The sequence below is a fragment of the Urocitellus parryii genome, chromosome 3 (genome assembly GCF_045843805.1).
Source record: "Urocitellus parryii isolate mUroPar1 chromosome 3, mUroPar1.hap1, whole genome shotgun sequence".
NCBI lineage: Eukaryota > Metazoa > Chordata > Mammalia > Rodentia > Sciuridae > Urocitellus > Urocitellus parryii.
This window is the reverse complement of record NC_135533.1, coordinates 81,590,649-81,614,105: the sequence shown is the minus strand read 5'-3', so window position 1 is coordinate 81,614,105 and position 23,457 is coordinate 81,590,649. Positions and strand designations below refer to the sequence as shown.

The 23,457-nt window shown below is 36.2% G+C and overlaps 1 protein-coding gene across 3 annotated transcripts in view; it reads left to right on the top strand.

Moving 5' to 3' along the window:
* Positions 1-23,457, top strand: part of Igf2bp3 (insulin like growth factor 2 mRNA binding protein 3) — a 135,713-nt gene that overhangs the window by 25,651 nt on the left and 86,605 nt on the right. For all 3 annotated transcript variants that reach the window (XM_026414814.2, XM_077796735.1, XM_026414813.2), the window contains exon 3: positions 18,848-18,896. In XM_026414814.2, coding sequence (XP_026270599.1) covers positions 18,848-18,896 — 49 coding nt within the window. The remainder of the gene's footprint in view (positions 1-18,847; positions 18,897-23,457) is intronic.

The window sequence follows — 23,457 nt, the reverse complement described above, 5'->3', positions numbered from 1 at the left end:
TTTTTTTGTCCTAGGAATTGAGCCTAGGAGCTCTTGACCACTGAGCCACATCTTCAAACTTTAAACCTTTTTGAATTTAGATTTTTGAGAGGGTCTCACTAAGATGCGAAGGCTGGTTTCAAACTTGTCATCCTTCTGCTTCGGTCTCAGCCTCTGAGTCACTGGGATTACAGGTGCACCACCATGTCCAGCTTCATTTTCTTTCAATTTATATATTAAATCCTGTTTAAGGGCAACTGCTATGTCTGGATGCTAAAGAGAGAGAAGCCTTGACTGGTAATTTTAAAAGAGAAAAATTAACATTGTTAAAAAAAGCAGATTTATATGAACTATGTGAACATTAACATATTTGTAACCATTGCCATAGCAGGCAGTAACTTTTTGTCTATTTTGTAATAGGATTATTGATTTATTTATTTAGTTAGTAGGATTGAATCCAGGGGGTACTTGACCACTATTCTACAATCTCAGCCCTTTTTATTATTTAATTTTGAGACACGTTCTTGTTAAATGCCCAGACTGGCCTCAAACTCAGATCTTCCTTAGTTGTTGGGTTTATAGATATGTGCCATGCCTGGATCTGGCAGTAACTTTAAGTACATAGCTTGACTGAGGTTTTCAAACTGTCTTGATTAGATAACTAGCAATTTCTAGAAGAGGTGGAAGCAGTTAAGGCTCTTTTTTAAATAGAATTTTAAGATGTATGACTTGCTGTATATAAAAGTAAATCAATCTGACTGGTTGTTTTGATGCTATTCAGTCTTATAACTTATAATTCTGACTTTGCATGCTCTTGAAAAGACATACCAAAAAGTAATTTTTCTGTTTTTTTTTTTTTCCGATTGTGCAATTGTGTGTGTGTGTCGGGGGGGGCAGTCTGGATATTAAATTTAGGGCATGCCTTGTGCACATTAGGCAAAGCGTTTTACCTCTGAACTATATCCCTAGCCCCTGCAACTAATTTTTTGGTTTTCTACTTTATATATTTAAACCTTTCCAAGACCCCAAATATCTAAAATTCTAAATATAGGGCTAAATAACAAGTAATGTCCACAGATAAAATCTGTGAATAAGGGATTTTGTTTCTCAAATTCTTACATAATGTACTTTTAAATTTAAGATGTGTTCACATTGTAGTTATCAGTAAACTAAATTTAAGTGTATATGTATAATACAGGGCTTCTTAGGTGAAAAAAAATGTTAACATTTTGACTTAGGCTCCTCTCCAGTTCTAGTAAAGCTTGTGTAAAAATAAAAATGATGTAGGTGGACAGATGGCTGGTGGTTAGGGGTGTGTTGGAGTCCTGGTGTGCTGCCCCCCGATGGACAGTCTGTTCTGAAAGCTTACATTTTGTGCTTGTTTCTACAAGTCTCTCCTTAGGCAATTAAAGTACTTGGCTATTTAACAACTTCTTGAAGTGTATGCATTTCCAAAACACTATTTCAACACTTTTACAAGGTGTTAAAGTCTAAAGCCCAGCCCACTAAAAGTTTAATGCCCTGTACAGATTGTTAATGACAGATTTAGTATATGATCCTTTTTCTAATTGTAAAGCTTTCAAAAGGGGTAGAACATTTGGCCTGGAGGAAAGGGTCATTTTAAATTCTTGGTGTCTATTATAGAAAAAGCCTGAGGGCAGGTAGATGTGCTGTGGATACTCTTTAGGGTAAGACTGTGCAGAGAAGTCATTTATTTATACCTTTGGTTGTTTGTGCCTGCTCCATCCCCATTTCTAGGATTATATTAAACACTTTGGCCAATTACACCAGTATTCTGGAGGAGAGCAAGAGTTTCTTCGAAGGAATTGTATTCTCTATGGGCTTGGGGATATATTGAAGTCATAGGTAGTGTGCTTTTGCATTTAATCATATTAATTTTTAAAAAAAAATTTTTTTAAGAGTGTGGGGGGGGAGAGAGAATTTTTTTTAATATTTTTTAGTTATTGGCAGACACAACATCTTTGTACGTGGTGCTGAGGATAGAACCCGGGTCGCACGCATGTGAGGCGAGCGCGCTACCGCTTGAGCCACATCCCCATCCCTTAATCATATTAATTATAGCATATAGCGTATCATGTCCCCGATTGTTGTGATAGGCATAGTTTAACCTGTCACTTTTAAAATGTAACAATATGTAACTTCTTTGTTTCTTTCTTCTTGTGGTCCTGGGGTTGAAACCCAGAGCTATATGCTTGCTTAGGCAGATATGTAACATTTTGTTTAAGTGTGTAACATTTTGTTAAATGTGTGTGACATAGTTACTGATGTTTTAAGGGAAAATATGTGCAACAACTAGATCAAAAAAACTTTTAATTAAAAGACGAATATCTAACTGTAGTTTTAAGGTTATTTTATCAAGGTAACAGCAATAACAACAATGTGGAGCCTTCAAAATGACTTCCCAGTCAAGTGATGTTCTTTTCTCTTTTTAGCTGGTACTGGTGATTGAACCCAGGGCTTGGCACATGCCAGGCAAGTGCTCTAGCGCTAAGCTACATTCTAGCCCACAGGGAAATTCTTGAAACATGGTTGGATGTATTGGATCTTTTATTGTCAGTGGAGATATTTGTCTTAATTATTATTTCATGATAGGTGGGTGAGGCTGGAAGTTTGTTTTCCTTGAAATGACCCACTCTGTGCTGATGTGATCTCCTTGGGCCTCCTCTTTAAAATGTGGGGATACATTAGATAATTTCTAGTTTTCTCCTGGAGATAGGGATTTACACTGTTAGGATTATATTGTACAGTTTGCATGAAGATCTGTGTGTGTAGTCTTTTCTTACATAGAAGCCAAGTAGTTGACATCTAAAAGAAAAGAAAGGTAAAAATAAATACCATGGACATTGGAGTTTGAATTTAGCTTTTATTTATTGCTTTTTGGTTAAAATAATCCCTTGAGTCTGGTGTGCTTTACTACCAGTGATGTAAACTTATCTTACTTTTCTTTCAAAAGCTATATGTCCAGCCTTTGTTTTTTGAGACAGGTCTCAATTTGAGTCTGGTCACAAATATGCTTTTCTGTCTCTGCTTTCTGAGTTGCTGGCATTGCAGTTATGCCTCACCACACCTATTTCGAGGCTGTTTTAAATCTGTAAAGTGAGAATCTTAGAGTTGCCTCCCACCTTTGGTATAAGGGAACAATGAAATTGTATTTGAAGTGCCCGGCACAGCTTTTTTTTGGTCGTCGATGGACATTTAACCAATTAATTAATATGTGGTACTGAGAATCAAACACAGTACCTCACACATGCTAGGCAAGCACTCTACCACTGAGCCACAATCCCAGCCTACCTGTCAGTCTTTATCCATTAGAAGTTGGTTGAATAAATGATAACTTATTACAGATATTTCACTTCCAGTTGAAATTTTTAAAAATTTATTGTTAAATTGTAGTTGTGGTTGAAATAATCTAGAAATGATTAATCTTCCTGGATGCTGCTGACCTTTGTCCTGCTTGTTAGAAGATGCAGCCTTTGGGGCTGTGATTTTGGCTCAGCCTAGAGTGCTTGTCTAGCACGTGCTAGGTCCTGGGTTTGAGCCTAAGCACCACTTAAATATAAATAAACAAAGGTATTGTATCCAACTACAATTAAAAAAATAAATATTAAAAAAATGCAGCCTTTGATTTATAGCAACTCTGTTTGTGTCAGAATTGGTATAAAGGCAAATTATGAAGAATTGTCATCCTAATGTAACCAACGAAAGAAAGATTTTGTGAGTAAACATTACAGTATATTTCATTAATACATACACATTAAGTTATGGAACAAGATTTTTGTGAATATTCTACATTTAAAGTTCTACTCTGGTTATTGCAGAAAAATGAATCTAAATGTATAGTCCTTCCTAGGCAAGGGAAGAAGATGGAATTTTGTTTAATGCAACAATCTGAAACATATCTGATTTTTCTGCTGTATAGGAAAGGTAATGTGGTTGAAGGTTGAAATTACTAACAGTATTATAAACTTAAAACATTTCTTTTTTATTTTTTCTTAAAGGAGGGTGGGGGGGGAGAGAGAGAGAGAATGAGAATATGAATGAATGATAATCTTTTTTTTTTTTTTTTTTTGGTAGATGGACACAACGCAATGCCTTTATTTTTGTGGTGCTGAGAATCGAACCTGGGTCCTGCCTGTGCTAAGCAAGCGCTCTATTGCTGAGCCACAGTCCCAGCCCAAATTACTTTTCTTTTTTTTAAATATATATATATTTTTAGTTGTAGATGGATAGAATACCTTTATTTATTTTTATGTGGCACTGAGGATCAAACCCAGTGCTTCTCATGTGAGGCAAGCTCTCTACCACTGAGGTACAACCCCAGCCTTTTCTTTAAAAATGTGGGGATACATTAGATAATGTCTAGTGTTTTCTTCTTCATGGTACTAATAAGCCTGGAATTTGATTTTAATGGAATTTACCATTTGTGAAGATAGTGACTTGTAGATTTTTTGAGAGTAGGAAAAGCAGAAATTTCAACAGTACTAAATTCTATGCTGATCATTTTGCTTCAAGAATCACCTATGGCCAGCTGTGGTGGCGCATGCCTATAATTCCAGTGGCTGGGGAGGCGGAGGCAGGAGGATCACGAGTTCAAAGTTAGCCTCAGCAATGGTGAGGCACCAAGCAACTTAATGAGACCCTGTCTCTGAATAAAATACAAAATAGGGCTGGGGATGTGGTTCAGTGGTCAAGTGCCCCTGGGTTCAATCCCTAGTATACCCCGCCTCCAAAAAAAAAAAAAAAAAAAAAAAAAACCACCTAGCTTATTTCATCTTTCTCTGCACCAATGCCACACCTCTCCTAATTATTTTGAAACAAATTCAAGATGACAAGCATTTTATATCCCTAAATTATTTATTATACATCTCTAAATGATAAGGACTTCAAAAACTATACATAGTACAATAGATTTCTTGATTTACAAAATTAGTTAATTCACTATTACATATTAAAAACCACACTAATTCATTTATCAAATATTCCAGTTTTTTTTTTTTCTGGTTGTCTAGTTAATTCTTTACCTTTGTTTTAGTTAATTCAAATTGGGATTTAAGTAAGTTCCCTACATTGTAATTGGTTGATGAGGCCATAAAGTTTATGTGTGTTTGTGTTAGATGGGGTCTTGCTGTATTTCCCAGGCCAGTCTCTAACTGGGATTGAGGAATCCTCCTCTCAGCCTTTGGAGTATTGAATAGCTAGACTATGGTGCCTGGCTGGGTCTCTTCCCTTTTAAAAAATCAATTTGTTAAAAACTTTAAGTGTGTGTTTGTACAGGAGTTTCCAGGGTCTGGATTACTCAGGGGCACTTTGCCCCTGAGCTGCATCCTCAGCCCTTTTTATTTTTTATTTTGAGATAGGGTATCACTAAGTTACTGAGGCTGGCCTTGAACTTGGGATCCTGACAACAGCCTTCCTAGTTACTGGGATTACAGGCATGTGCCACTGTGTCTGGCTGCTCAGTGTTTTTAAAGTGTCTTTAAATATTGTTTAGTTGTTGATGGAACCTGTATTTTTTATTTATTCATTTATATGGGGTGCTGAGAACCAAACCCAGTGCCTCACTCATGCTAGGCAAGCACTGTACCACTGAGCTATAACCCCAGCCCACTGAAGTGTCTTTTAATATGTATCTTTATCATCAGAAGACACTGTAGGTCTATAGACATGATCATTTTCAGGACTAGTCTTTTGTTCTTGTTTTGGGTGAATGGAACAACCCCGACCCTTACACATGATAAGCACATGCTCTGCAACTGAGCTGTAGTCTCATTCCCGCTTTTTACTTTAATTGATAAATGTGACATAGGTGAGAAATGGAAAATTTTTAATGTGTTGGCTGAGCTTTTATTTACTAATAGAAGTAAGGGGTTAATGTGGGCCAGTTCAAGTTTAGGGAAATATTGAAAGAGATGGAGAAGTATGTTGCTTTAAGTGAAAGGTTTTTCTTTATTCTTTGGTATAAACATACCTGATCCATCTCAATAGAAGGTAAGAGAGTTTATTAAATAGGAAAAAATTGCTATCAGAGCTTGGTAAGGTAGCATTGCATTTGTATTGCGCTTTTTGTAGGGAAAAGGGCTATTTGCAAAGTCTAGTTCGATTATGTCTCAGAAGAGAGTTGTATTGCCTAGGTGGACATTTGAATCAACCTTGTCTTCCTTCTTTCTTTCTTGGCACATGACTGTTCTTTAATTACATGAAACAGAATTTCCATATTGATTTTTCTGGTGAGCAGTAATGATTGCTTGCTTATTTTATTTGCTTGATTATATAAAACATTAAAATTGCAAATGTAAATCATGTGGGCTGTTAAAACGACTTCTTGGAAACATTCTTCACACTTTCAGGTAGTGATTATTGTAGTTTTTAAAGTTGATGAGAAGGTGGTATAATTTGATAATCAGCCACAACTTTCCCACTTACAAAAACACATCCAAAGATCTGCCTTGGTTATGAACCATATCTACTTAGCAGTAATTTGAAATAAAAAGTGTTATGTGGAGATACTCCTATATTTGAAATAGAGCAATTTTAACAGTTTAGTCAGCTTAAATCTCCTCTTTTTTCAGGTAGAGTTAAATTAGTGATGGCTATTTCTATGTGGAAAATAAATATTCTATAAAAAAAAAACTTGGCTGCTTGATCTTTGTCTTTGACAAAAAGAAATAAAACATAATTAGCCTTGCCAAGTTTTAGGTTAGCTCTGTTCTCTACATAGATGAAGATAATAAGGCATGGAGTTTTTTTTTTCTTTATTTTTTTGGTTCTTTAGATTGAATCCAGCTCTCTCATTTTACCATTTCTTTATGGTAAAAACTTATAAACCATAATGACAGTGCATTGTTATCTCTCTTTAATGAGATATACAATATATATGTAACTATATATATGTGAATTTACATGTAATCTCAATTTTATAGTAGCCAAATTAAGAAGTAAAAGAGGGCTAGGGATGTAGCTCAGTGATAGAGCTCTTGCCTATCCTGCATGAGGCCCTGGGTTCAATCCCTAGTACCACAAAAAGAAAAAAAGAAAAAAGAGAGACAAGTGATGGGAGACTGAGGCAGGAGGATCGCAAATTCAAGGATAGCCTTGGCAACTTAAACCTATCTCAAAGTAAGAAAGGGCTGGGGATGTAGCTTGGAGATAGAGCACCCTGGGATCAATCTCCTCCAATTCTACCCAACTTCCCCCCCCCCCAAAAAAAAAAAAAAAAGATTTGTACAACCCAATACATGTAAAGTAGGAATCCTTGAACATGTGAACAGTATAATAAATCAAGAAATTTTGCTGTTTTTGGTACTGAGTTTCAAATCCATTGTGTGTTTTACATTTACAGAACAACTTAGAGTAGACACATTTCAGATGCTCAGTAGCCGCACAATTGAAGATATATGGTTTTTTAAATCACTATTAAAAATGTTGGTATTTACTGGAGAAAAGTGTAATGTAATGATATTTATAAAATTTGAACTATGAAATATGAGAATGATTAATTTTCAGTGTGATAAATACCTTAAAGGTTATATATATCTCCTTTATTCACTGGTTATCACCCTAGTTTTTAAGGAAGTTGTGTAATTTGCTGTATTGTGTTAATGTTAGACTTTTCAAAGAACTATATGTCGGGCTGGGGATGTGGCTCAAGCGGTAGCGCGCTCGCCTGGCATGCGTGCGGCCCGGGTTCGATCCTCAGCACCACATACAAACAAAGATGTTGTGTCCACCAAAAACCAAAATATAAATAAAATATTTAAAAAAAAAAAAAAAAGAAAAAAAAAAAAGAACTATATGTGTGAGTCATACAGGCAGTGAAGCTTTTATTTAAATAGTAACTTTCTCTACTGTTAAATTACTGGTATTTCTGTGGTTGGTTGAAATACTGGTGGTGACTTTTGTTGAAAGGCACATTTTTCAGATAAAATCTCAGTGAAGGCTACAGAAATCTTTTGCCTATTCAGGGATTAAGAATTTGTACACTCTTGAGCTTTTTGAAAAATATTAAATTATTTCAATTTTCTCCCTAGTACTGGGGTTTAAACCCAGGGATACTATGCCACTGAACTACATCTTAGTATTATTATCATTAGTATTATTTATTATTATTATTATTATAATTATTAGTATTATTTTGAGAGGAGTTCTTGCCAGATTGCTGAGACTGGCCTTGGGTTTTTATGATCCATCCTGCCTCCACCTCCCACGGTGCTGGGATTATAGGTGTGCACAACCTCAGCCAGTTTAAATGTTAAAAAGGAATTATATTAGTGGGATACTATGTGATATGTCTATACATGCCCACATTGTGTGATGTTTAAATCAAGTAAAGTTTACCTCCTCATTTACCATTTCTTTATGGTAAAAACTTACAAAATTATTTTTTCTAGCTTTTTGAAAAATCACATTATTGTTATCTGTAGTCACCTTACTCTTCAACTGTAAGTTTTCACAGTGTTCTGTCTTCCCATCTTGCATGTATCCTATGCAAGTGTAAGAACTTTGACTATACCCTGGTTTTGAAGGAACTGTTAGTCTCTCCAAAGAAAGATGTGGTAACTGGAACTATAGATCAGTGATAGAGCATGTGCTTAACATGCTTGAGGCCCTGGGTTTGATGCCCCATATCCCCTCAAAAACAAACAAACAAACAAACAAAAAAAAACTGAAGACAATGACAACAACAACAAAACTAAAACAAAACAAAACAAAACTGGGCTGGGCCGGGCCCCATGGTGCATACTGTAATTTCAGTCTCAGTTGTTTGGGAGACTGAAGCAGGATGATTGCAAGTTGAAAGCCAGCCTCAGCGATTTAGTGAGGCTCTAAGGTACTCATTGAGGCCCTGCCTCTAAATAAAATACAAAATAGGGCTGAGGATGTTGCTTAGTTGGCCAGTGGCCCTGAGTTCAATCCCTGGTACATATATACACACACCCAGAGAACTAGGAACAGTGACATGTACCTGTAGCACCAGATACTTGGGAGATGGAGGCAAGAGTATTGCTTGTGTGTCTAGTAGATGATTGAGGTAAGATTGGTCAACATAGTAAGACTGAATTTTTTCTTCTCTCTCTCTCTCTCTCTCTCTCTCTCTCTCGGAGCTGGGAGTAGAATTCAAGGCCCTATGTATGCTAGGCAAACACTGTTCCACTGAACTGTACCTCCAGTCCCACTGAGACCCTGTCTTAGAAATTGTAGTGTATGAAAGTATCAGTGATAAGAGTAACACATATAACGTGTATCTTTTCATGGGCTCTACCAGTCCTGGCTTCAGTTGAATTTCCATCCTTATATTTATGGCTGTCCAACTTCTACAAAGATGAAGATAATGAGGCATACAGTTTATTTTTATTTTTAAATTTTTGATGCTTTAGATTGAATCCTGTTCTCTCTCATACTAAGCACATACTCTACCACTGAATTATATGCCCAGCCAAGGTGTGCAGCTTTGAAAGATAAATATATTTCTGTTTTAGCTAAGGGGATTACAACATGCATGTTGTTCCCATGGAGATCTAGGAGCTGGGGATGATGGAAGAATCACCTTAAATTCTCACTTAAAACTGTAATGTTAAGGGACTGAATAATTGCCTATTTTGAATTGGGCAATCTGTTAACCACTGGAGTGTATAACACTGAATAAGATAGAAGTAATTTTTCCCTTAGGGGACTTGTCTTGTTAATTAGATCTCACTGTCGTCCACTCCACCCCTCCACCCAGTTTAAATCAGTGTGTGTGTACAAGTATGTGCATATGTATGTAGTCACATTCTCCTGCCCTATCCCGAGATTTTATTTAAGGAAGTCTGTGTTGGGGGTCCTAGAATCTGCACTTTAAGCAAGCTTGTGGTGATTGTTTTTGTTTTTTTTGTTTTTGTTTTTTTGGTACCAGGGATTGGGCTCAGGGGCAATTGAGCCACATTGCCAGTCCTTTTTATATTTTATTTAGAGACAGGGCCTCGATAAGTTGCCGAGGCTGGCTTTGAACTTGTGATCTTCCTGCCTCAGCCTCCCAAGATGCTGGGATTACAGGTGTGAACCACCACACTGGACTCATTTTTCTTTTTTGATGGAACCCCTTTACCAGTGAGTTACATCCCCAGACCTTTTACTTTTAAATTTTGGGACACGGTCTTGCTAAGTTGCTCAGGTTGGTCCCAAGTCCCTGGAATTACAGGCATGTGTGCCAGCTCTTGTGACAATTTTAATCAAATGTAGGCCACACTTGCAGTGGCTTGCTTTGTAGTTGAGGAGACTGCATACTGTCTTTTCCTTTGCATGAATCCAGTATTCAGTTTACTATAATCTGGCATCCCCTTTTAACAATAACCTGGGGCCTCTGTCAATCCAATAGGTATGATTCAGTTTTTCACAGGAATCTACTAACTCAATCTCAAGATTGCTGTATATCTTTTCTATTTTTATTGATCTTCCTTTAGACTGACTTAAAATGTGTGATTTCTTTTGCTGGACTGTAAAACCTAGGGGGAGCTGATGGTTAGATTATAATGGATTATTTCCCTTTTAATAATTTGTTTTATTATAAAACACAGGAGCTAAAAGAAGCTAGCTCTGTGATTCTACCAGCCAGAGTTTATTGCTGTATGTTGTTGGTGCTGTGTCTCTCTTCCTTATTAAGTTTGTGGATATGTGTGTGCGCGCACACACACACACATGTATGTGAAAAACTTTGCCCTGCTCAAGAATATTTTTTATTGCACTAAAACTCATTTTAAAATGAGATTGTATTCTATGTTCATTTTTGTAATGTGGGGACTATTTTTTTGTTCTGGGTATTGAACCCAGAGCCTTATGCATGCTAGGCAAACGCTATACTACCGAGTACACCCTTAACCCTCAAATGTTTGGATTTTTTTTAAATGAATGCTATCATGAAATGTGTTCATTATTCTTTCACATTTGTAATGTCTCCATTAGATTTTGTTACATATATTATAATTTAGTGAATCTCTTTTTACCTGGGTCTCTAGATTCTTCCTAGTTTTCCCTGTTTATAAGATAAATCTTTGAGCATGTTACATAAGGAAATGATGTAAGAATGAATCCTTGAGTTATAGGTAATACCTCTTGTCAGAGGATTTGGTAAGACATTGCCAAATCAGCAATGAGGCAAAGTTATACCAAGTAGCAGTGGTCCGTTAATACTCCTACTTAGAGTATTAACCTTCTCAAAATTGAAGTTGATTTTTTTTAAAGAGCTAATTCTTAACTGTATAAAATAAGAAGGGATATATATATAAAACTACCTTGTAACAGTATTGTATTTATCCAAACTGAACAAATTCTTCTGGGGCATTTGAGCTGGAATAACGGTTTGTAGCCAGTAGGGAGTGCCACCAAGTGGCAGGTCAGAGAGTCCACATTGTACTGCTCTTCGTCTCTACGTGGTATGGCTTTTTACTTGAGAATGAGCATTTCAAATGTGGATCTTGTATTCCAATCCTTGGCATAAGAAAATTAGGCAAAGAGGAACAATATACAAGTTAGGCTTGGCTTTCTCCTCCTGCCTTCAGGCTTGTTAGCAATGTTAGCTCACTGTCTGAGCCTCAGTATCTTTCATCTATGAAGTGGGAAAGAGTCCCACTTGATTCTTATAAGTGTTGGTAGAAAGAAAGGGGTGAGACAGAGAAATAAGATAAAGAAAATGTACTTTCAGTACTTGAAGTTGATTTGAATGAAAGGTTCCAAGGCTTGTGTTGGAATTTCACATGAAATAACTAGGACCTGAATGCCTGTGTATACAGTTTTCATAAACTCTGAAAGCAGAGGAGTAGTTCAGTTTTCAGTATAATTGCCTGCCTTCTTCCTTTCTTGGTGTAAATATACAGGTTGAGTTGAGGTTGATGATCTCTTATTTGGTTGGTGGTTTTTTTGGTTGGTGTTTTTTTTGTTTTTTTTTTTTTGGTGGTACTGGGGATTGAACCCAGGGCCTGCCTTATGCATGCGAGGCAAGCACTCTACTAACTGTACTATATCCCTAGCCTGAGGATCCCCCCCTTTTTTTTAAGAGAGAATTTTAATATTTATTTATTTATTAGTTTTCGGCAGACACAACATCTTTGTTTGTATGTGGTGCTGAGGATCGAACCTGGGCCGCACGCATGCCAGGCGAGTGCGCTACCGCTTGAGCCACATCCCCAGCCCCTGAGGATCCCTTATTTGAAGTGTTTGGGACCATGAATGTTTTAGATTTAGGACTTTTTAAAATTTTAGAATATTTGTATACATACATAATGAGTTATCTTGGGTAGGGGACCCAGGTCTAAACACAAAATTTGGTTTTCATATATACCTTATATACATAGGTTGAAAGTAATTTTATACAATATTTTCAGTACATTTGTTTTGACTGACCCATCACATGAGGTCAGATGTGGAAATTTCCACTTTCGGTGCCGTGTTAGGTGCTTAGTGCTCAAAAAAAATTTTTTTTTAAAGTGTTTCAGATTTGAGGTTAGAGATGCTCCACCTGAATAACTTTGTCCATTATATTGAATTTGAATAGTAGATTGTAGTATGTAAATTATGACTGTTAAGTTTAAAGCCAAGGGGTGGGCTGGGGATGTAGCTAAGTGGTAGAACACTTGCCAAGCAGATGTGAAGCCCTGGGTTTGATCCTTAGCACCACATAAAAATATATAAAGATATTGTGTCCATCTACAACTTAAAAAAAAAAAAAAAAAATTAAAGCCAAGGGGTAAAGTGAAAATTTTGCTTAGGATTAGCATATCTTTTTACCTTGAATATAATTTGCAATTTGTACTTTAAAAAAATACTTTTATTTCATTTATTTTTTAAAATTTTTTAATATTTATTTTTTAGTTCTCAGCGGACACAACATCTTTGTTGGTATGTGGTGCTGAGGATCGAACCCGGGCCTCACGCATGCCAGGCGAGCGCGCTACCGCTTGAGCCACATCCCCAGCCCCTTCATTTATTTTTTATATGTGGTTCTGAGGATTGAACCCAGGGCCTTGCTCGTGCTAGGTGAGCACTCTACTGCTGAGCCACTATCCCAGCCCACAATTTGTACTTTTCACTGAGTTTTTTTTAATATTCTTTTTTTTTTTTTAAGAGGGGGGGGAGAGAGAATTTTAATATTTATTTTTTAGTTTTCAGCGGACACAACATCTTTGTATGTGGTGCTGAGGATCGAACCCAGGCCGCACGCATGTCAGGCGAGCACGCTACTGCTTGAGCCACATCCCCAGCCCCTCAGAGTTTTTTTGATGTGGTTATGTTGTTGGTTGGATTATAAGTGAAATTGGTAAGACTTAGTATGGTTAAGAGGACATACTTCTTCAGAGCCAGAATGCCCAGAGGTGGATTCTGACCCTGTCACTAATAAGCTTGTGGTTCACAAACAAACTACTTTTGGCTTTGTTTGCTACTCTATACAATTCTGTGAAAGTTAAATAAGAATAAACAAAGCTTTTTTTGTTTGTTTATATTCTTTTTTACGCCAGTTGTCAATTTTACCAGTGGAAGAAAAGATGGAAATATCAAAGACTTTCAGTAAAACCCTGGTAACCTAAAATTTGAATTAGAAATAATCAGTATTAAATGCGTGTTTTACTTTTGTTCCAAACAAATTGCATTTCCTAGCTGTGGCTTTGAAACAATGGCCAATCCAATAGGATGAACAACTCTAGTGACAAGATTATAGTTTCTGTATACTTATAGTATACAGAAGTATACTGTATACTTCTAGTGCTCCATAGATAAAGCTGACTGCAGATGGGGGCAAAGGATGTAAAAGTTTAACCTGAAATATCATAGCAGAAAGCAAAATAGCCCTCAAATTGTAGTCATGTAGAAAGATGTTGGAGGCAACACAAAGGGGCCATTTACTGGCCAAAGATGGGGGAGGTCGAGCATCAAAAAGAATTAGTGCAATGGGTTAATATATACAGTATTTATGAGTCTGTGATTTCATGAGACTGAAAAAAACTAAAATACTTGATTACCTTTGGACAATGCCAGGACACCAAGTTATATTCTGAAAAGAAAGAATGATGTCTTTGGATCTTTCTTCAGTACTGGGCATTAAACCCAGGGGTAGTCTACCACTGAGCTATATCCCCAGCCCCTTTTATTTTATATGTTGAGACAGGGTCTTGCTATGTTGGTCCTTGCAAAATTGCTGAGGTTAGCCTCATCCTCTGAAATAGCTGGCATTACATGTGTGTGCCACCACAACTGGCTCCTTTTTAATTCTTCTTTTGAGACAGGGTCTTGCTAAGTTGTCTGGGCTGGCCTTGAATTTGTCATCCTGTCTCAACCTCCAGACTTGCTGGGATTACAGGTGTGCATCACTGTGCCTGGCTGGACTCCTTGAAGTTGAGACAGAGACGAGGATTTGTCCATTAAAGGAGAATTAAATATTAATCAATTGAAGGAATTGTATTTGGTGTTATTGAGAGGCAGTGGAAACTGTAGCAGTGGGGCTTTGTTGGGGGAAGTAGGTCACTAGAGGCATGCTTTAGAGGGCATGTGTCATCCCTGGCACCTGGCTTACATGTGCTCTTACTTGCTCTCTGGTTCTTGGACACATTGAGAAAGCAGCTTTGCTGTACTATACCCTTCTGCCTTGATGCAATATGTAAAATCCAGAATTAGATAATAGGATTTATTACCTGGGATTGCCAAATAGATGGCAAGAAAACAGAGTAGGGAAACTCTTGTATTAAATAAACCTAAAAGACATGTCAGTTTCATGCATATGAGCATCTTGAGATCTTGATAAGTATTTTTTCCAATTTATTTATTCATATCAGGCATTTGAGAATAAACATTGAACATCTGATAACAGAGATTACCAGAAACTCCTTGTTAGGTACAATAGATTTGTAGTTATGTTGAAATAAGGTCCTTATCACAGTTACTTAATTTATTTCAGCATGATCTGATATGAAAATAGGACATGTTGACCGAGCTTTAAGTATAGAATCAACAAGATCCAGATAATTGATAATTGAAGCTGGTAATGGATATATGGATGCTCATTTTACTAGTTTTTCTACTTTACCAATTTGAAAATTTATAGAAAATCAAATTCCATCAATTAGTAAACTTTGGTTTGGTACTGAGGACTGAACCCAGGGGCACTTTACCTCTGAGCTTCATCCCCATCCTTTATTTTTTATTTTGAGACAGGTCTTGCTAAGTTGCTAATGGTCTCACTAAATCGCTGAGGCTGTCTTTGAACCTGTGATTCTCCTGTCTCGGTCTCCTGAGTGATTGGGATTATTGATGTGAGCCACCGAATTCAGCAATTACTAAAGAACTTGAAGATGCTCTTTAGAATCTACATGAGCTTCTCTATTGGCTCTTTATCTTGTAATTAAATCTGCTTTAATAAATAACTTTTTGAATTTTTATGGTAACTAATATTCAAGCATGGTTAGGCATTCTGTTTGTGGTGCTGGGGATGAACTCTAAAATCTTCTGCAAGCTAGGCAGATGCTGTCTCATAGAGCTATACTCCCAGACCCACAGTAAACCTTTAAAAAAAATAATTTTATCTGTTAGTCTGAGAACTTTAATCCCATTTTTCCCTCAAGAGAGAAAATCCTTAAATTTCCTTATGATTCCAAATGATTAATTAATTTATAAATAGATTATGTTGGCTTTTTTCTTTAAGTAATGCAACTACTTCAATAATTCAGTTTTTTTCTCCCTCAAACATAAGTGCAGCAGTTGTTTTTCTCACTTTATAAGCTTCAAGAAAAACCACTGGAAATGTTTCTTGATGGCGGATCCATGAATCTTGTGATTTTCTTTTTTCTTTCCCTTCTATGTATTATAACAGATTTTATCAATAGAGTGCTTATCAGGTGTCAAGCACTATTCTAGACTCTGAATGCAACAGTGAGCAAGATAGTCTAATTTACTACCTGTTGTTAAGGAGTACAGCCTGCTTATTTGTGTTACAGGTGCAGGTGAAACACTATTTTGTTGAATTGAGCTTTAATAATTTAATAATGTAGTGGAAACAGTCAATTAAAACATCAATATTTATTGTCTTGACTTCTAAATATTTAAATCAAATCTAAATAAAACCTAGTTCTAAAAGCTCAGGTGGGAGGTGGTAGAGAAGTGGGTGATAGTGTTTAACTAACAGTATACAGCAAATTTGATAGGCACAGGGGTGGGATAGAGTTTCTCAAGTCCTCTCCATAGCAGAAGTTCATATTTTTGTGCTCTGTGAGTACCATTTATGCCATAGGTTGGCTTGTTTTCATGTTGAGTCTTCTGGCTTTTGTACTGATAAGAGTGGAGCAGAGAAATCAGAGGTAAAATTGTGAGATTAGTTTCTGGGCAAATGGAATTCTAGATGTCAGAACACTAACTGTATGGAATTAGTTTTTATGTTTGTCTAAAATGGAACTTGAGAGAATCAGATAATGGAAACTGGACAACCATATAAGGGAACTAGTTATTCTGGAGTGACTTCAAGTAAATAAATGTTGAATGTACACTTTGAAGAATGAGTAGAAATTCCTTGGAAAATAGAGCTAATGCATTCCTTTTAATGTTACAAAAAGAATATCTTATTTAAAGAATTTCCTGAAAGCCCTGAGAAGTTGATATTTGTTTTTGTAATATGAATAATCATCTGCTAATTGACCTCAATTCAGCATGTATATTTGTGTTTGGGGGGAAAAGTTTTGTACTCCCCAAATTGAGTTTAATAGGGGTGAATACTTAATTTTTTAAAACTCTACTTCCTATCCTTATGGTGTCAGATGCTTGATTAAAATAGATGAGTAATTGCATATGTGTAGCAAATGATCCTTAGTTACCCTGAGTAAATATTTACACAGTGTGAGTAACTTTTATGTCAGCTAAAATAATATATAACAGTTCTGAAATCTGTATGTTGGAACATTTTTTTGTTAGGGTGTACTTTTAAGCTTTTTATAGAAAATTAGTCCCTGTCCCGCAGTATTTACAATTATGAACACTTGAGTTATTTTTATACAAATCTCAAACTAATATTTAATCTGCAAATTCTAAGTAGATGGTTTTACTTATTTTTTTTATTGTTTTCCTTCCTTAGATTGATACTCCCTTTACCATTTCTTTGGTAGACTTCTCCTTGATGATTTGCTTTGTTTTGCTTTGTCATAAAAATGATTTCATAGTGGTTCTCCCTTTCCTCATCCTTTTTATGATTGCAAATAGGGTGCCCCTGAATTTGGTTCATCTATATTTTCCTTGGCATTTCAGATGAATAGGTAGCAGCTGCGGCATTTATTCTTTTGCTTTTAGGGAAAGGGAAGAGGCAAAGAACTAGTTTGTGACTTTAGTGTAAACTGGTGTTTTGCTGTGGAACTTGAAAAACATGAATTATTTGACCTGGAAAGGGAAATTCACTGTAGTTTTAAAATTTTATAAGTTGAAGAAGTCTAATTTTTCACTTGATGTCAAATTCCATTGTTAGGTTTTTTGGGGGGGTGGGGTGGGGGAGGTGGGGGTGGGTGCTGGGGATTGAACTCAGGGCCTTGTGCATGCTACCAACTGAGCTATATCTCCAGTCAGGGTGTTTGTTTTTTAATATTTTTTTAGTTGTCAATGGGCCTTTATTTTATTTATTGATACATGGTGCTAAGAGTTTGACCCAGTGCTGGACACATGCTAGGCAAGCGCTCCACTGAGCCACAACTCCAGCCCCTTGTCAGATTTTGTTGTTATTTTTATTATTTTATTTTTTAAGATGATATTTAATGTGGTCAGAGAGGCCTGATTCCACAAAATTTTTATTGATTTTAATAGATAACTAAAACTTCTTACTTACTTACTCCTTACTACTAAGGGGCTATGGGTATGTGGCATCTCTAGTACAGTCTCACATAATTGTGTGAATGTAGGCATTTGGATTAAGGTGGGGTTTCTTAACATTTTTCTCTACTATGGACTCTTGGCAGTCTGAAACCTATACAATTCTTCTTAGGATCTTTTTAAATGTATGAAATATATAGGGATTATAAAGGAAACAAATAACTTTGAAATACAGTTAGCAAGCTTTTTTTCCCCTAAATATTTATTTTTTAGTTTTAGGTAGATACAATATCTTTATTTTACATTTATGTGTTGCTAAGGATCGAACTCAGTGCCTCGTGCATGCTAGGCGAGCACTCTACCACTGAGCTACAACTCCAGCCCCATAGTTAGCAAACTTAAAACTCAGTAATATTGTGCTTAATGTTAAGTAACAAGTTCTAGCAATCTTATTTGTATCTTACCGCAGTAAGTAGAGATATTTAAAGATTCCCAATAACTTAATGTGACACGAAAATATCTGATGTATATTGATATCAAAATTACATGTATTATAATTCCATGATTTATTATTACATTCATAATTGAAGACAGTGTTAAATTTTTGTCAGGGGGTAGTGAAAATATGTGATTCTCACCCGTTGTTCCCAATTTTGAGTTCCCTGAATTCTATTCATGTCTTGGCTGTGATCTCAGAATAAAAACATCTGGACTTTGTGTCCTGTGAGGCTTAATTTTAGGAGAAAGTGTTTGAACTTTGAATGTAGTCATCCAACAAAATGTTTTTCAAACATTTTTTCTGCTAGTTTTAGTGACTTTTAAAATGTCATAATAATCCAATAATGCCAGATCCCCAAATGGTCTCAATATGCATCTTACAATTAACTTTTTCATTGGGCTACATTTTCTCATTATATGTTGGTGTATAGTTAATAAGATATTGGTATTTCATACAGTTTCTAAACTTCCATGTTGGCTGTTAATGTAATTTGCTTTTGTGTTTTTCTTAAATTTTTTTTTTTTGTTTTTAATTATTCTGCAGGATTCGGAAACTTCAGATACGAAATATCCCGCCTCATTTACAGTGGGAGGTAAGAATTTCTATATTTGAATTTAAGATCCAAATATCAAAGTCTACTGCTGTTAGTTTTTTCAGGGTTTTTTCTCCTTCCTTCAATTATCCGGTATGCTATAACACAAAATCCTTCTCTTACGGCCTGTGTCTTGATGTGAGTTTTTCTTCCTAATGATATGGTATATCTTTTACAAGTCTGTCTTGGAAATTAAAAAAAAAAAAAAAAGTTGTCACAGTCTTGAATTACCAGGTTATCTTCCTCATTCCATCTGGGCAGGATCTTGTTGGTTTGAGTTTTTCCTAGTGAGTTTGTCAATTGTATTAAACTACGAAGTTCCCTCATGGCAATTTTTTTAAAAAGATGAGTAGTGCTACCTTCACTTTATTTTGAAATGTTATTCTGCTTCCTTTTGCTCAGATGGTGGCACTGTAGTGATGATGTATAAACACAAACTATGTAGCAGAGTTGAATAGCCTGTGTCAGCATCTACTAAAGCATTGTAAGGATGTCATGGTGAGAATTTGAGGCAATAGTAGATGAAGAGATCAAAGAAAATGTCAGTTGACTCTTCCAGATGATGGATTCTGCAAGTTCTTAAAACCTGCCTTAGAGAAGGTGCTGCAGGGAAACTTCTCAGCTTTTATGTATTTCAAATATAAAAATCAAAAAGTAACTAGTTTTGTGTGTTTCAGATCAGTCTTCTGAAGTGACATGTGATGGGTCACTAAACCAGAGCACTTAGAAAAATCAAAGTATGATTAAAAAGGTTCTTTGGTGAGTTGAGGAATGAAGGTCTACAGTTTGATTCCCCAAGGTCCTTCAGTTGGTAACAAATAATTTGTGCTCAGAATGTTTTAAGCAATGTTATCTTCTGAATAATTTTATTGCATTTAATCTTTGCAGGAAAGGATTAGTTTTTTTGGTATATGCTAAATGTTTCAAGTTATTCTATGTATTAAAAATAAGTCACTGTTTCCATCTACAAAGGATAAAAGATTAAATTCCTACATTTTTCTGTTTTAGATTGTTTGCTTGGGGCATTTAGTAGCTTGGGGATTGGGTCCCCAAATCTGTTATGGTATCAAGATTAGCAGTTTGATACCCGTATTTGAGGATGAGCCATATTAAATATGGTTTCAAATGTGATTTAGTATGATATTCTGTTCAAGAATTACATGTAATATAATGTACTTTTAATGAAATAGTCTAATAGTTGCAGCCAATCTTAGGTAAGTTATTAGTACAGGCTATGTAAGTTATTCTGTTACAGGCTAATGGCAGAGTTTTCTTTTAATTCTTTCATAGTATCTATTCAGATTTGTGGCTTCTCAAGCTTTTCCCTCATTCAGGGTAAAATCTAATCTAAGTAAGAAAAACAAACCTTTATTTGCTGAACTTAATTTTTCTTAACTTTCATTGTTTGTTTTACCTTCTCCATAGTCCTTTGAGGTATCATCAGTTGGTGACATTTTCATTTTCAAATGGGAAAATGTGGGCAAAAAGATTAAAATAATTAAGGAAGAACACAGAAAAAGCTTGCAACTAGATTTTGGAACTCTTCACCATTGATCTCCTTTTAAATATTCATTAATTGTTTGATATGTTGATTAACAAAAGGAAATTTATTAAGGACCTGTAAGGAGTGGGATGAACTTGTGTTTCCTTTTATTGAAGACTTGAGTGAATACCATTTATTTCTTTTTGGAGAAGGGCCACTTTATATATCATTATTTATACCATTATAGTGGGTATGCTGGCTGTCTTGGGCCTAAGCCTTACTGTAGACTGTGGTAATTTTGCACTTAGAGTTCCAGATTCCTATTACAATGGAAGGATTAGGCTTTGAATCCACTGATTAATTTTAGGATCACAGAAAGAGGAACAACCAGACATTATGTACCTCCTGACTTGATGGAGTAGAAAATGCATAGCACCATAGACAAAATATTCTTGCCTCAAAAAGGGGTTTGACTGGATTCTGTTTTCATTTAACTTGGATTTTACAAGAAATATGGATGTTGGAGGGACAGATTAAATGATGCCTTAAAGAAACAAATAGCCAAATTCAGAATGTGGGACATTCCATAGGACAAATGATACTGTTTTGCAGATAAGAAGAGGCATGAAAAAGGAAAGGGGATTTAATAAGATTTAGGAAGTTAAAAAAGCAAGCACTTGCCTTCAGTGAGTTACTTGTGAACAGTGTAAATAGGCCTGTGGAAAGGCTTGGAGTACCTGGAAGAAGCCTTATAGTGTTATTTTGTAGGAAACATTGTAGCTTTGGGGGTCAGTCTTGAAATTATATCCTGGCTCTGCTACATTCTAGTTGGGTGGTCTAGTTATGATTTCTGAACAGGTTTTTAAAATTCTTTGCGCTTCATTTTCCTCATTTCTAATGTAGCCTCCTCATTAGGTTTCATTGAACACTAAATAGGATTATGCGTGCTATTGCTCTTAAAACAGTGCAGTGCTGAGAAGAACAGCTTACAAATAGGAGAGTGCATGTCCTCTCTCTCTCTCTCTCTCTGCCCTCCTGCTTCTTAGTCTCCTAGTTCTTTCTATCTACAGAAACTGACAGGGAACAGCTGGGAAAGGTGAACAGTGCAAAGAGTCCTACCTCAGCATCACAAAGCCCAAGAGTGGATCTGCAATTTAGAGCTTAGTGGATACTAATAATTTTGGTACCCAAAGTTCTAACCTAGAAGTGGAAGATGACCCGCCCTCATCATTCTGCTGGTCATCATAAGCCATTTTCTGTGAGGTCACTGCTGGGACTACCGAATCTGGGACCACACAGAAACACATGTGAGATTACAGTGCTGCTTTAAGATTTGTAACTGGACAGTTTACTTTATACCACTGTTATCTTTACTTTTGTCCTCGTCATCATTATTACTATTATTCTGGGGATAGAATCCAGGGCCTCACACATGATAGGCAAACATTCTACTGCTGAGCTACCCTGTCAACCCCACTTCTGTTTCTCATCATCTTTAAATGACCAAGTATTGAGAAGGGGACTCCTCAAGTTCTCTGGGTAGTGTATCTTGCATACTGTGTGCATTCAGCAAGTGCTAAATGGTTTCTAACCATTTAGTTTTGAGTGATGGTAAATCATTTTTGGACACTGGATTGACCGAATGTTTCTCAAGTGTTTATGGCAGATAAAGATATGATATGAGGAAACTAATTTTTTGAAGGATCTTCTGAGAATTAGGAAGGTTTGTTTGTCACCAAATGTGTGGAATGTAGATGAGAAATTGGAGAAAACTTTGTTCTTTACACTTTTGCCTGGGGAACTTGAGTAGATTTGTAGTCAGGCCTGCGACACACACCTGTAATCCCAGTTGCTCAGGGGGCTGAGGCAGAAGGATTGCCAAATTGAACAGCCTGGACAACTTAGTGAGACCCTGTCTTGAAACGAAAAAGGCTGGGGATAAAAATTAAAAGCTCAGTGGTAGAGCACCCTAAGTTCAACCCCTAACTACCCCACCACCCAACAAAAGGATTGATTGTTGTATATGAAGGGAGCCCCTCCTTCATTAAACACCATGCTTGGGGCAGGCCTAGTAAAATATTTAACTTTAAACATGTGTGATGGTCCTTTTTCTTTCAGTTTACTCAAGTGTGTCCCATTTTCTAAATTTAAGGAATATCTTTCTTTATATTAAAAGAATAATAAAAATAAAAACTCAAAATTCTAGAAAAAAAAATTTTCTCTAATTTATTATCTCACTATTATTGTCTAATAAGAATAATAAAGATTCCTAATAAGTACTCAGTGAAATGCCTGAGGCCATACAACCTTTGAACTGTATGACCCATTAACTATGTAAATAAAGTCATAGAGTAACTAAAGAGCAACACTCTCTTGGGGTCAGTGACAGAAGCAGATGGAGTGATGTTTCCAGAGTTCACATTTAGGGAAAACAATGTGAGGTATAGATGGTCACACCTGTTTTGTAAGATTTTTATCTGCTGCTGGGGCCCTGATGTTGCCCATGACTGAAATGACTGTATTTCCAAGACAAAGATTTGAATATGTGGCCTGACAAGTACTTAAAGGGATGCATTTTGTAAAATCTCCTTTTTGCTGGAAAATACATAGTGTTCTTTGGCTTTATCTCAACACATAGATATTTAATTTTTCCTGGATTTAATTGAACTTGAAAGACAAATATATTAGGAAGAAATTCTGAAGGGGTTTCAGCACCGTAAGTTTTTTCTTCATTATGTGTTGTGTGGTGTGATTAAGGAAGTGGAAGTTGCCTTTTGGGCCCAACAGTGAAATAAGGGGGGGCTCTTTATAGTTGAAGTATCTTCTGGGTATATACAGGCTGATGGTTAGGGCTCTGGGAGGTAAGTAACTGGTATACTAACAATGAAACACCCAAAGGTCCAGGTGAAAATTGCAGTATACAATATTGCTTGCTGCCCCCATCCAAAGAGCAGAGTTATCTTAATCCTTTTGTCCCATTGTCCCAGATGTGGGACATTTATAAAACCTTAAACTGAGCAACACATGTTAACCTATTGAGTGCAAATATTGAAAACTTGGAACTTAATGGGTTAATGA